A 13,709-nucleotide genomic window follows, 5' to 3' on the forward strand; every position below is an offset into this window, starting at 1 on the left:
TATGTTAACCTGAAACAGTGGAGACCTATATCCAAGTGACTTCCCCACCCAGTCACTACTGTTTGTGTATATACAGAACATGTTCTACTCTTACATGAGTTTTAAGACCAAAAGAATAATCAAACAGGTAAACAATTTGAACTTGATTGTTTTTAAAGTGTTGATTTTGGCATCTGAGACATCAGCTGTATATTGTAAATACATGGAGTTTATTCAACAGAGATTATTATAGAATCACAGAATAGTCTGAGTTGGAAGGGAACCACAAGAATTATCAAGCCCAGATTTTAAGTGAATGACCCATATGGGCATCAAGCCCACAACCTTGGCATTATTAGCACCACATTCTAACCAACTGAGCAAATGTGCAGAAATGTATTTAATACTGTCTCCTGCCTACAGAGCACAGTATTGGCTCCACTGGCCGGGCAAAGACATTGTCAGGGAGCTCTGGCTTGCTGATTGGCTTTGAGGAGACATGAATGAACAAAACAGAGTAGCTGGTTTCCTCTGAGAAGATGAACTCCAGGGATTCAAGACGTGCCATCATCACAGCCAGGAGTCAGGCAGCAGCTGGGAAGAACCAGCACCATCTAGTGCTCAGCAGACAAGGAGCAAGCAGAGCAGGAGCAATGCTCCTACACTCTGCAGGCACACAGTTCAGGATACACAGTCGGGGAAACTCAAACTGCACCAGAGCACAAAAAGATACCGCAGCTGGGAAAAGGCAAGCAGGTCAGCATCTGAGTGTTAAAGACCTTAAATATCTCAACCCAAGATAAAAGGTAATAATACAAAACAGTTTCGACACTACGATTGCAAAGAAAAGATACAATTTTGTCATTCTGGGCACTCCTTTGGAAAGACAATTTAGAATAAACATTTTATGGTTTAGGTCTATCTCATGTTCCAAGAGACGGTTATGTTTCTTTAGTGACATATAATTGAATGATCTCTGTGCTCTACACATCTAGAAGTAAGAAACACAGATCTGACAGATCTGCAAAACCAAGACCACCAATCTTCTTTTCCAGAGCAATGTAATGCCATGGATATGGTAACATCCACAGCTCTGTCTTGCTAAGCATTTCCAGAATACACTGCTGCAGCTACACTTCTTAAACTTTCTAGTAGGACCCAAAATTACTTTATTTTGTTTCCATTTCCCAAGTCAATATGGTGGATACCAAAGCACAGAAATCTAAATATATCTCTCAAATATCAACATCATCACATATTCAGATATGCACAGTCAGTTTTCAGCTGTAGACTTCAGGAGAAAACTTAATTAGCAATGGCAAACTCAGGATCCTGCTGTTAATTAGAATTGCAATTTGCATTGAATAATAGAGAACACGGAATGATTTTCAATGTATGAATTTCTAATTTCTCCTCCAGGTATTTTAATTACACACCATCTCAACAGGAACTGAGATAAAAAGGCCACAAAAATAGCTTAATTGGTGTCAATCACCTGGGATGCAGAAGTGTACCACATATCAGACTGCTCTGTGGGCATCATTCCACCTACTGGCACAAGACAAACAAGCTGCCACTCCAACTTCTCTGTCAGACCCTGTCAACAACACAAATGGACTCCTACAGAGCAGGTAGACAGCAATTACTCTTCCTGTAAGAATTAGGACTCTTACCTTAGTATCTTGCCTTTCTTGATTTTCTTTCTTGTTATATAGCACAACCAAGGTGAAATAGCTTCTACATAAACCCTGCACATAGTTTCTGTACAAGGCATTTTATTTTACCCCAGTCTAACTTCTGGCATAATGCAGCCACTACTCCATCTTTGAAGGATTCTGTATTCAATGCAAATCTCTTTTGTAAGGACAAATTGCCTATATTGAATTAAGTCTTTATAATGACTCAAAAAGCACACCATAGAGAATTGACTTTTAAAGTTTTGACAATAACCTTTGACATGTAAATCAAGTATGGGCAGTGATCATTACTCTGGCTAAGTCTGTAAAAAGATCAAGGTAACAATTACGAAGATGACTGAACTGCTTCACTAAAGAGAGGGCTGGTGCTAACTCAACTGGAGCACAAAAAAACAACCTGAAGGTGTGGTTTTCACCACCTTTTCTGAATTGACATGAAGGCTACCTGGTTTGAATATTTTTTCAGTCATAAGAGCTGAAATGAAAGATATTATTAAATGTATGGAAACAAGATCAACCCATTCAGCAGCTGTTTCCAATGAAAAAATTAAACTCATTACAAAACTGCACTCTTATTCTCACAGAAAGTCTCAGATAAGAGCTGTCACTGTTCACCTTGGCAGAAAGCCCTGTGGCAAGAAACAGGAACTAGCTATCATCATTGCTGAGGAGACATCAAAATGTGTATCATGAGTACCTCCTAACTTCTGAACCTTTTTACCACTCCTCTCCTGGATTCTAAAAACCTTACTGAATCAGGAAATTCTCTGTCTGCAGAAGAACTTGAGCAGCTCATAATGCTGCAAAGACTGGGGAATGAAACGAGGTAGACCACCTGCCACAAGTCATTAAAACATCAGTTTCCTAAAAGGTGAGACTTCAGGAGCAAACTCATCGACATTCCTTTAGGCTTTCTCAGAGCTTAATCCCTGTGGCTTCTCACAAGCTGCATCACACCACTCCAAACTGCACTGTAACCCCAGGTCAGCACTAAGCTGTTCTGTTGCCCCTGGCAACAGTGGATGCTGCTTTTGTTGCCAGATTTGGACTCCTCTCCCAAGCAACACAGATCATTTCCATCCATAAGTACCAGCTGCTGTGGAATTATTTCCCCAAATGGTACAACATTTGCACCTGACCTCATACTACCCTCATAACTTTACAAAAACATCCCCCACCACCTGCTAATGTGCACTGGAGTATAAGAGCAACTTGCACCCATGGCTTAACCCACCATTCCACTCTGAACTTCTAACTATGATGAACGGATTCAAAAGGGGTCCAGAAATTTACAGTTTCCTCAAAAAGGAATATGGAGAATATATTTCAGGAAGTCCTATCACCAGATCTAACACTGGTTTGACTGCAGAACTGTTCTGCAGCCTCTCATGTCCTGAGTTAACCCTTCTCCCAGCTGCCCTATACAGCTTAGAAATGAACTTGATGAAATATGAATGATACACAATGCCCATCATTAGTTCTTGTTACTCAGCAGAAAATCAATACAGGCTCTGTTACAGCACAGGACATGCTGTTACTCTAGTCCCTGCACTGAGGGAACTGCTCCCACAGCCACACTTAACACAGCCTGCAGCAGAGGAAAGGTGGCAGGATCTCAGCAGCAGTTTCACAACAAAGACACTGAACACCTTAGCTATTATTCACAAAACAGGGTTTTGGAGACAACTCGTACCACAGACTGGAACTCTATACATTTCTCAGACCTCAGCCTCTCTGTCATATAAGCTGGTATCAGCTATAGGTACATTTGAGGAATGTTACATTCCTTTCTTAATTTTGTTAGTTAAATTTCTGATGCTTACAAGGCTAGTAAAACCCCATTCTATATTTACAGCTATTGAATGTACTGTATTCACAAAATCCTCAACTTAGCCAAGACAACTTGAAAAAAAAAATCTTATCATTCCTATAGAAACTCTTTATAGTGGGAAATACAATCAGGCAGAAATGTGATCATGGCCATACATCCAACAGGGAAAGATGAGCAGAGATAGGAAATAAAGATCTGGGTCCTGCAAGATCATTTGTGCTCCTTTCCTATCTGGCATCTGTTTTAGAGCTGTTCACTATGTGGGTGTTCTGCAGGCTGGCAACCACGCAGAACACAGTCATTTCAGAACACATGCAAAAAAAGAAAAGGCATTTATGCCAAAACCAGCACAGAATAAATGTACTGTGAACAAAATGGGGAACTCTTTGGGTGACATCCTCCAGTGACATCTGAGTAAATCACATTCTGCATTAACAGGCTATTTATAGTGTTTTTCAATACTTACTATCCATGCAGCAACCAAGTTTGCTACAAACAGGATTTAGCTGCATAAGTTAGGGAAAACATCTTCATTTTGCAGACAAGTCAGTGGTAAACTAAGAATGAACCCTTTTTCCAGGGACACATAAAAGTGCTATGTCAAAACTTCAGACTGACCTCAAACATCCTGAGACACACAACCATGTTAAAAAGTGTCACTTTTTTGCACCTTTCTTAATAGACCCTTTCAACTAGCCACATGGCCCTGCTTTACCAACACACCTGAAGCAACAGCTACCTGCAGTTTAGGACAATTCTTTTGCAGGCTATAGCAATATAATCTGATAGGCTGGATAAGTAGTACAGAATTGTTATTTTACCAGCTGGAGTCAGCAGAAACTCAAGCCTGCAGGAAACCCAATCAAGCCAGTCTGTAGCTCAGTTAATTATTTCAGATCATTGCCAGAACACATAGGACCAGTCACAATCACAACAACCCAAGTGCTTGCACACTGCAGGTCCACAGATCTTCTGCAATAGTATGGGGCACAATCTTTGCAGAATGGTGCAGATATGTCACATTCAGACCAACAATGAATGCCACTTCTCTGGAGATCCTCCATAAAGGCAACATACAGGGCCCAAAGCCCTGCTGATTGTGGGGCCCTGCCCATGAGGACCTGGTGCAGCAAAAAGGGAAGAAAGGCATTAGCAGACAGTGCACAGTGGTAAGTAAGAGGGAAAAAAAATCTCTTCTCCTCAAGTAGCTTCCTGTGTGTCAAACAGAATTCTGTGACTAAGGTATTGCAAAACACTGCCTGATGGTGTAGCTGAAAACCTTACAGCACTGTTCTTGGTTTGCCTGACACTGTCTCAAGAGGGATGTGCAAAAACAGCATTTTAAGCCAGCCTAACAGTGTGGTAAGCAAAAGACCCCAAAGAGTAAAAAAACACCTGGCTCCACAGCAAATGTGGAATCACCAAATCAAATACAGAGGCAAATGTCCATTTTTTTTTTTATTTTTAATTCCATTGAAAAACAAGAGGCAGCCTAAAGCAAATTTTATCTGCCCTACTGACAGCACCAGTGCTGTGGGCAGAGGCAGTGCTAAGCAGCTTGGACAGGTACTGCCTGCAGGACAAGCTGGCAGTGAAGGGAAGCATGACTGAGTCACTGCACTCACATAATTTTTAGCACAGTCACACTTGTCTGCCTCTTTGTTGCTAGGAACTCTCTCTTCAGGTACTGGGAGATGGATGAACTGCCTCAGTCGTCTCAGAGCTCTCACTCCTCTGTTGTAACACTACAGCAGTGCAACAGGTTTTTTTCCTCTGTAGATCCTGGCACCTGAAACCACCTCCAAAATACACTGCATCCAAACCAATGCACAGGGAGGTCCTTTCTTAAATACAACCAGAACTGAATTAACTGAATTGAATTTCTCCAATACTGCAACACATAACTTAATTCTAAATCTATACCAGAGATACAAACTCTGTCCACAGCAAGTGTTTATATGGGAGCTAAAATTTCTGCAAGTTTTACATTAATATTACAGTGACAGATCATCAGATTTTCTACCTGAAAACATTCCAACCTCTCTTCCATGCTAGGTCATCTATTTTCCAAAGGAGAAGGGTTTTGAAGCTTTTTGTCTGCCCTCCTACTTGCTTCCCAAAATAGCTAGTATACATGAAAGAAATTGCATCCAGATACTCCATGTTCCTTTTCTATAAATTCTGTGCTGTGTTCTGTGCCTGTTTCTCCTGTAACAACCATAAGAATGCAATCATTTGAGAGACCACACAGTGCTCCAAACAAAGAGCCCCTCCAAACAGGAAAGTCAAGGACCATGATGCATCTCAACTACTATAAAATGAGCAGCACTTATATCCAGGACAAAGAACACCATGTAGCCAAGTCTCACTAGGTAATCTTGCCAGTGTATCAGAACATTCAGGAATGATCAGCACAGCTCAATTATCATTAGTGACAGATGATGGCAATGATGTGATGTTACAGTGGAAGCACAAAGAAAAGGGTGGCATACCTGGGGTAATTTCAAAGAGATGTTTCCCTGGTTCATCAGGATTAGGAGGCAGCTCGTTCACCTGACTGCCTTGCAGAAGTATCAAACCCTGTAATGGACACAAACATTAGTGAAAAGGGAAAAGCCACTAGAAGGGTATGGAAAATATGACAAAATGTATAGTAAATTCAAATCCTGCACATCTAATGATCCCAGCACCTTTCCACAGTTCAGAGCAAGAAAAGATCTGAGCTGGTCATTGAGCTGATCCACTGTCCTTCCTCTCACACTGGACACTGCTGGTTAAAGGCTGTTTCCTCTGGAATAACACTGCTCTGAGCATGCAGAAGTGATTCTCCTTGGTTTCCATAACTAATTATCCCCTGCAAAATTTCATCTCACATTACATCTACTCTTTCTACACCCTTGAATTCCTGGTTGCAGCATGCATCTGAATAAAATGGCAAATTTTCCAGAGATCCTCAGTATGCAGAAGTTCCCAGGGAGATACTGGAAGAGAGCAGCTGATTCAGGTTTGCTAGAAAACAGACTACCTTTTAATTCAAAAGATTATAGCTTCCCTAGGAAAAAAACTGAGCCCCTTTACTTCCAAGTTCAAATGCTGCCAGTATTCAGCTTCATTTCCACTTTGAGCCCAAACATAATTAACACAATGTATTCCAGTTTGGGAATTCTGCATAGCTGGTGGCATGGTGTCTTCAAAGTGAAGAAAATCCTCTTAATCTATGGAAAAGCTGCAAAAAGACATCACAAGAAGCTCTTGTCCAGTAACATGAGTGAAGCAAGCACTTAATCTCTGATATTTTAGAGGGTTTTCAGCCAAAATTCTTCAGGACATATCACAATCAGACAGACAAAATACAGTAAGAACTGGGACTCTCAAGAGTTAAACGATCAAGAGGGAAATCAGCAGCTCCCACTCCTTCACTGAACTGCCCTGGAATGCCAATGAGGTCCAAAGGATCTTTTCTTGATGAACAGAACATGAAGAATGTTGTTTCAGTCACGTTTTCCACACATATATCTGATTAATGAGAATATAGCTATGCATGTTTACTAATCTGACAACAACCAAATCCAAGACACCTGGATCATCATTGGTAATCAAAACAAATTCTAGCTAGGCAATTTGTCATCTTCCAGATCCACATCTAATGGAGCAATACAATTAGTGTCTCACGAGACAGACAATAAGAATTTCAACTAACAGAAGACAACTCATCATAAGATCTTGCAATCTTCTCTATAAAACAGTGCAGCCAGATGTGTTACTTTTCATTGCCACTATTCAGTGCAATTTCCATAGCTTTGCTCCTCAGGAATACATCCTCCTACAAATGTTTTGTTTAACAGTGTAAGGCTCAGCTCCTGTCCCCTGCCTAATGTAAGGGTAAGGTTGTGGAAGGACACTGTGTAGGAGGGCACTTAGCAAAGTTCATGCTGAGTGGTTTCTCAAGAATGTTGTAAATTTAAAATGGAGGTAAAATAAGTCAACACCACAGGATAAGCCTTCACCACCCTTATCTCCCAATATTGTTGCCCTGCAATTTGACTCTGAAGTTCACTGAAATTAGAAGATAAACTGAAAACATTCCAGAGATAAGTGGAAAACACAGGAAAGGCAACTTGACAAAAATGTAGCTGCATCTGCAATTATTCAAAATGATATCAAAAAGTATTGTATAAATAATCATCTTTAGAGTCCAGTGGCCAGAGCACACAGAAAACTCAAGCCCACTGCAGATGCATTAAAGCCTTTTATCATGTCAAGTCAATACTGAAGGAAGAGTTAATGAATTAGAGTTGCATAGTGGCTTCTGTTCCCCTGGAAATTGGGGAGGGGTGCATGCTCTCTCCTTTCCTGGGAATAGAAATGAGCCAAAGCTACTTTAAAAACCTATACATATTGACAGAGTCAGTGGGAGCATAAAACCTCTTTGCAGGTCAGTCCTGTCCTCATGGGGGCAAAAAAAAAAAGGAAACTGCAGAAAAGCAGAGGCTGCAAGTCCACCCTCTAACCTTTGGTCTCTGATGGAGGGGGCTGTGCAACTGCAGCTGTCTGTCACACAAAAACCTGGCACACAGAAATACACACCTCCAACAGCACTCCATCCATTAAGACAACACAATAATCCCTTGTCACTCCAGAAAGCCTGTGTCATTCTCCTGCCATTGGATTGCAGCTCCTCCTTTTCAGCAATGTTATTAAGGGAAGAGGACTTACAGTTTCCTCTAAGAATCTGAAAGGACATGTTTTCATACAAATAGGTAATGCAACATCCATAAAAAAAAGATGATGTTTCATGTTTCTCTTTTGAAACATTATGTCATAAATCTCATTTGACTTTATCATGTAAACAACAATATATCTCTCTTCCATAGTATGTATAAATAATCAAGTAGGTGGAAGATCAATGGGAATTTCAGTGAAACTATTGATTTAGTTTTTACACACGAGCTTAAAGGCCATACTTAATAAATAAAACAAAAAAGATTTAAATTAAGCATGAGTACCTTTAGGGCTGGAGGAAATTAGGGATTAATATCAATAACAACTGGTGAAAATATCTCCATGGCCTATAAAAAAGATCTCCCCACAACTAAGGGTCTCAGTTGTCTTCCTAAGATGCATGGGCACACCTGTGCCATTGCCCCTTCACTCCAGAGAATCCCAAGCAACAGCTGTCTGTAAGTTCCAAAAGTACATCTCAGAGGCAAATCCTGATTTGCAGCTTCTATAGGAATAGTCAGGACATAGTCCTGTATCATCCTATATAAAATGGCTTCCCAAAGAATGAATGTATGGCAACCCTGTGCCCAAAAAGGGTCAGGGTTAAGGAAACCCTTTACAATATGACTGCCTGAGGCCATTTCTTGCTCATCACGTTCACTGACACAGTTCAGAAGTGCTCAGCTCTCCCATATACACTGCATATGAAAATATGGTGCCTGGATTGAAAGTGGAAAATCCAGCTGTTGGTGTCAGCACCCTGGGTAATCAAGTTACATCATCAAGTTCAAACCTCTCCAGCCTTTACACAGCAGAATTTCCACAATTACAGACCAAATCCCTGATCAGGAGAGTGCAAGATATAAGATGCAGTCAACATCCTCATTCATCTACCATATTTATGTCAAGCCCGCGGGGGAATATTAATTTCCATTCTCACTCTACAGTGAAATTTATGTGTGACAGTCAAGCAGGCAGCTGCACCGAGCAGTTTAATAATTGTCTATAATGAGCGTGTGGATGGTGATGATACTGCACAGGCTGACTGCCACTCTAATGCCTGTACTGACTCATCAGGAGCCAGCAGTACAGGGACATTGTCTGGCTCATTCAATTATCTTCCCTCTGTTCAATGACTCTGGTTAAAGGCCTGACAGTCAAAACAATGACTCTGTGAATTATGATGCATAATCTACTACAGCAACTAGGAAAGCTCAAATGCTGTAAGAGAGTTTTACAGGCATTAGAAAAACATAAATAAGGAATTCTTCTTCTGCTCTGTAAGCTTTAGCCCATAGCACAACACCCACTCCCTCCCCATCACACTAAAACACATATTCCAGCCCATTCTCAGCATGTAACAAAACCTGCACACTCCACCACACAATCCAGCTCTAAGCAGCTGGTTCACCTCACAGCTAACAATGGATTAGCTGGGAGATGAGTCCCCCCGAGCAAGCAAGGTTAATCACTCCTGCCTCAGTAATCTGCAACTCCACAGCTCCTCTTGTCAAACTCCAGTCTCATAGCTCACCATACCAAGATTTGGAGGTCAGCATGCCCTAGTGGGTAGGTAAACACCTTCTGACCTTTTCCCAAGCTCTACAACTCGTTTTGTAGTAGAAAAGCCTCCCTGCACCATCTCATGCCTTTGAACATCCTGAAGTGTGGATGGTTTGCTGAGGACAGAAAACAACTGAAATGAGGTGTCAATCAAAGCATTGCTGTGATCACACAAGTCACAACCATGAACTTCTGCAGCTCTCTGGCCATACCTGAGGTTTAGTCTCCTCTTCATCCTTATAGTAGAAGAGCTGATCCCCACGCAGCACAAACCAGCGCTGCTGCCAGTTCTTCATAATGCTCCTTTGCTTCTTCAGCCAGCCACACTTGAGCACACGCTCCTGAGGGTTTGGAGAGGATGGTCTGGAGGGAGGCCCAATCTGTTCACCCATCACCAAACTCCTTGAGCGGGCTGAAAAGGCAATTACAGAGTTAGTGAAACAAAGAAATACCAGAGAGAACACCTACAGGGGCTGATTAACTGTGCCACACTTTTCTCTGAGATAAGGACAGATATGTTTCCTTTTTGAACTTGCACTTGTTTTTCAGGATGTACATTCAAGTTCAGTAAAAAACAGGAAAAACATCACCTTTTTGGTACTGCTCCCTCCAGAGTGTCTAAAGAGACACAATACCTCCATTGAGGTTTCACTGCTCATATTAGCAATCTTTATGGCAAATCATCACTGGCTTCCAGCTCCACATGGGAATAATGACATTGCTCTCTCCTAACAGGATATTTGTCCAATGAGGATGTTCAAATGTGTAGTGAGGGGGTACAAAGAAAAGAAGGAGAGAGTATAAAAAATATTCTCACACCACACAATACCACTTTGGGGTGGTTAGCCAAGGAATACTACAGGGGAGAGAGAAAAAGGTTTAAAACTGAGGAAGATTAAAAAAGAGAATTGTCACTCAAAGTACTGACTGTGATCCACACAAAGACAGAGATAACACAGCTGTTCAGAATTATTAAAGTAATTTCATTCTTCAGGGTATTCTGACACTGAAGCAGAAAATAAAAATAAAAAAAAAAAGAAAAAGAAAAAAGAAAAATACAAAATAGAGGAAAAAGCCAACATATAAATCTGAAGAAGGCCTTCAGAAACAGAAAAATGGGGAAAACTTTAAAAAATAAAAAAAAATGTCTATGACCCTTTCTTTCCTTCTCTCTTGCAATAAGAGTACTAAAGCTTGGGGTATTTAGAACTAGTCTGGAGTAGCAGACAATTATTATATATTGCAGGCAGCAAGGCAGCCCTCCAGAATAGATAGGTTAGGTGACCTCACAGGCCTTTTCCACCTCTACTTCCTTTGAATTTATGAACTCTTACAATAACAGTTATTTAATATTTCATGCCATTTTTCCTTCATTAGTACTAATATGATCCTGCTGCTGCTTCCCATTTTCTGCATTCAGCTAAGCTAAAGCACAGTTTATAACTGCCCATGTGGAACAAGGCATGAGTTTACAGGCCAGTACCAGTAAATCTGCATCACTGATGTCTCACACTAACACTCTGAACTGTTGCAGTTAAAACCAGGCAAGCTTCTTATCCAGGCATCCCTGATACACTACAATTAATTCAAACCACCACAAGAAAGGCAAGGCAACCCTCTGCCTCTCAGAGTGCTGTCTGATTTTATCTCTTTTGGGTTCAGAGAACTAAACATGACCTTGATTTCTCTTGATTGGTTTCTGCTCCTGTTGCCTCACCATACAGGGATGAAACTGCCAACATTTGCCAGAGAAAGAAAAATAAGAAAAATAATGTGGATGTTGTGGTGTTTGGGGAATTTAAAAAAGAAAAATTTTTAAAAAATCACATCTGCAGCATTAAAATTGATTATATTTCTTCACTTCCATGGAGCAAACTGCAAAATAAGGACATGCTGATAAGGGACTCAGGTCAGATCTTTAAGGAGCCTCCTCAGTGTAATCCAGTGAGGAAATCACGTTGGTGTCTGTGATAAAATCTGCTCTGACCTTCCTCATGACCCGGCAGCCAGGTCATCATGCTGTGCTTTATAAAGAGCTATAAACCAGCACATCCACACACTAAACACTTCCATCAGCAGAGGGCAGATCTGAGTGGGATCACACCTTCCCATCACCAAAAAGCCTCAGGGACACAATCTCCACTTTTATAGTTTTGTATCCTTCCTCCTTCCACTCTGTCTTGAGGATCCACTCACCTCTCCTGTAACCATCCAGCAGGCACTCATTCTGACCCCTGCAAAATTCCGGTTTAATGGCCAGAAAATGGCATCACTTTGTTAAATTTCAGACTCGATGAAAGCCCTGACAGGCAGTATGGATCTTTTTTCCCATTTCTTTGAATTGCTAAGGTAAATCCTACTGCTTTCAACAAAACTGTGAATAACAGGTTTTGTCTTGTGGCTCAATCAAGAGAAATTAGGTTTCAAATTATAACTATTTCTGCTGTAAGAAATTAAGTTTTGATTTTGTTTTCAGTTTCACTTCAAAACTAATTTAAAAGTTTAAATGTTGTAAGAAGAGCTGCTGCAGCATTCTAGCTTTTTCAGAATTACTCTTCCCTTAATTTATGCATAAAATACACTACTGAATTTAATGTGAGTTAATATATAGCATTAGTTCTACATCAGTAAAATTTACCAGCAACTTCTGTGTTCTCCTAAGTAATCTGGTACTCCTTCATTCTGATTATTTTTACATACCAAAACTAGGGTAAAAAAATAAATTTATATAGAGTTCACTTAAAATCAGGCTTTGGTGCATCCAGGCATATTGTCTAAACTCACTCACTGTAGTTTGAGCTCTCTCAGACAGGTATTTTAATTCCTATAAATATCAAGAACCACTTTCCCCCATGCAGCCAACATCCTCAGGCTGTAGTATCAGCCCTTCTGGTAGCACAGCATCCTCTGGCAGATGGTTTCAGAGGTACCAGAACACCTGGCCCCCTCCCCATCACCACCAGGATGTGGAGAGCCACATTGCACACACAGGCAGTGAGAAAATTCACCTATCACATTTAAATCTCTATTGCAGAAACCCATAGGAATTGAGTTGAACAAAACTTCTCTGCCTCAACCCAGGCCACATTTTACAACTATGACCAAACTCTCCAAATTCCAGTCTACATTCATGATACAAATAATGTCATTATAAAAATAAATATCCCAAAAATTTGCTTTTATCAAAAAAGTGAGCACCTAAGTCATCTCCACAGTGAAATACCTTAGCACTCTTCAACTTCAGCATGAAAATCTCATCAGCCCCCAGTTTTCCTGTCTTGCATGTAGTTATATACACTCTCTGCTACTTCACCTCTCCCTCTAAAAAGAAATTAGTTTTATTTAACTGGAAACCTAACATCTATATTGACACAGACCTCACAAAAGACATCAAATATCTTGCATTGAAATGTTACCTTGTATATTTCCTCAGTCTCCCTTTGATACTATTTGTACAGCTCACCTAGTAATTATTTATTTTAGTCAAGAGGTAAAGCTTTCATTATCAGTCTCTGGAGAATACACATCATTTTCTTATTTTATTTTATGCAGCACCATGCCTCAGTCAATTGCTATGATTGTTAATTTTTTATGCTGTCTTAGCTTTCCATCTCCTTAGCTTCTGGTCGTGACTGTAATAGTTAATTTCATTAGGGAGATACTTACAACTTCATCTGCAAGTCAACAACATGGATCAGATAGAAATTTTTAGAAAGAGAAATTATTTATGGCTATTAACAGCATTGATGCTTATATTGCATGCCTCACAGAATACAATAATTGCATAGAGGTCAGAGGAAAACTTTTATGGATGGGCACAGCCTGCCTTTAAAGCAGCAGCTATTTCAGATTACTGGGACCAAAATATCTGCTTTGATAATCTGATGCAGTACATCAACCCCTGATTCTTAATGGTA

At 40.4% G+C, this 13,709-nt stretch overlaps 1 protein-coding gene across 6 annotated transcripts in view; it reads right to left on the reverse strand.

Moving 5' to 3' along the window:
- Positions 1-13,709, reverse strand: part of ARHGAP22 (Rho GTPase activating protein 22) — a gene marked incomplete at its 5' end in the record, with an annotated part of 127,703 nt that overhangs the window by 101,218 nt on the left and 12,776 nt on the right. For 4 of the 6 annotated variants that reach the window (XM_079312853.1, XM_079312854.1, XM_079312847.1 and 1 more), the window contains 2 exons: positions 6,000-6,087; positions 10,005-10,204. In XM_079312853.1, the coding sequence (XP_079168979.1) occupies positions 6,000-6,087; positions 10,005-10,184 (268 nt within the window). Of the gene's footprint in view, positions 1-1,652; positions 1,756-2,427; positions 2,603-5,999; positions 6,088-10,004; positions 10,205-13,709 lie in introns of those variants that run through there. The other 2 variants (XM_079312858.1, XM_079312848.1) reach the window with 2 other exon arrangements.

The sequence above is a fragment of the Erithacus rubecula genome (genome assembly GCF_903797595.1).
Source record: "Erithacus rubecula genome assembly, chromosome: 9".
In the NCBI taxonomy this organism is placed as follows: Eukaryota; Metazoa; Chordata; class Aves; order Passeriformes; family Muscicapidae; genus Erithacus; species Erithacus rubecula.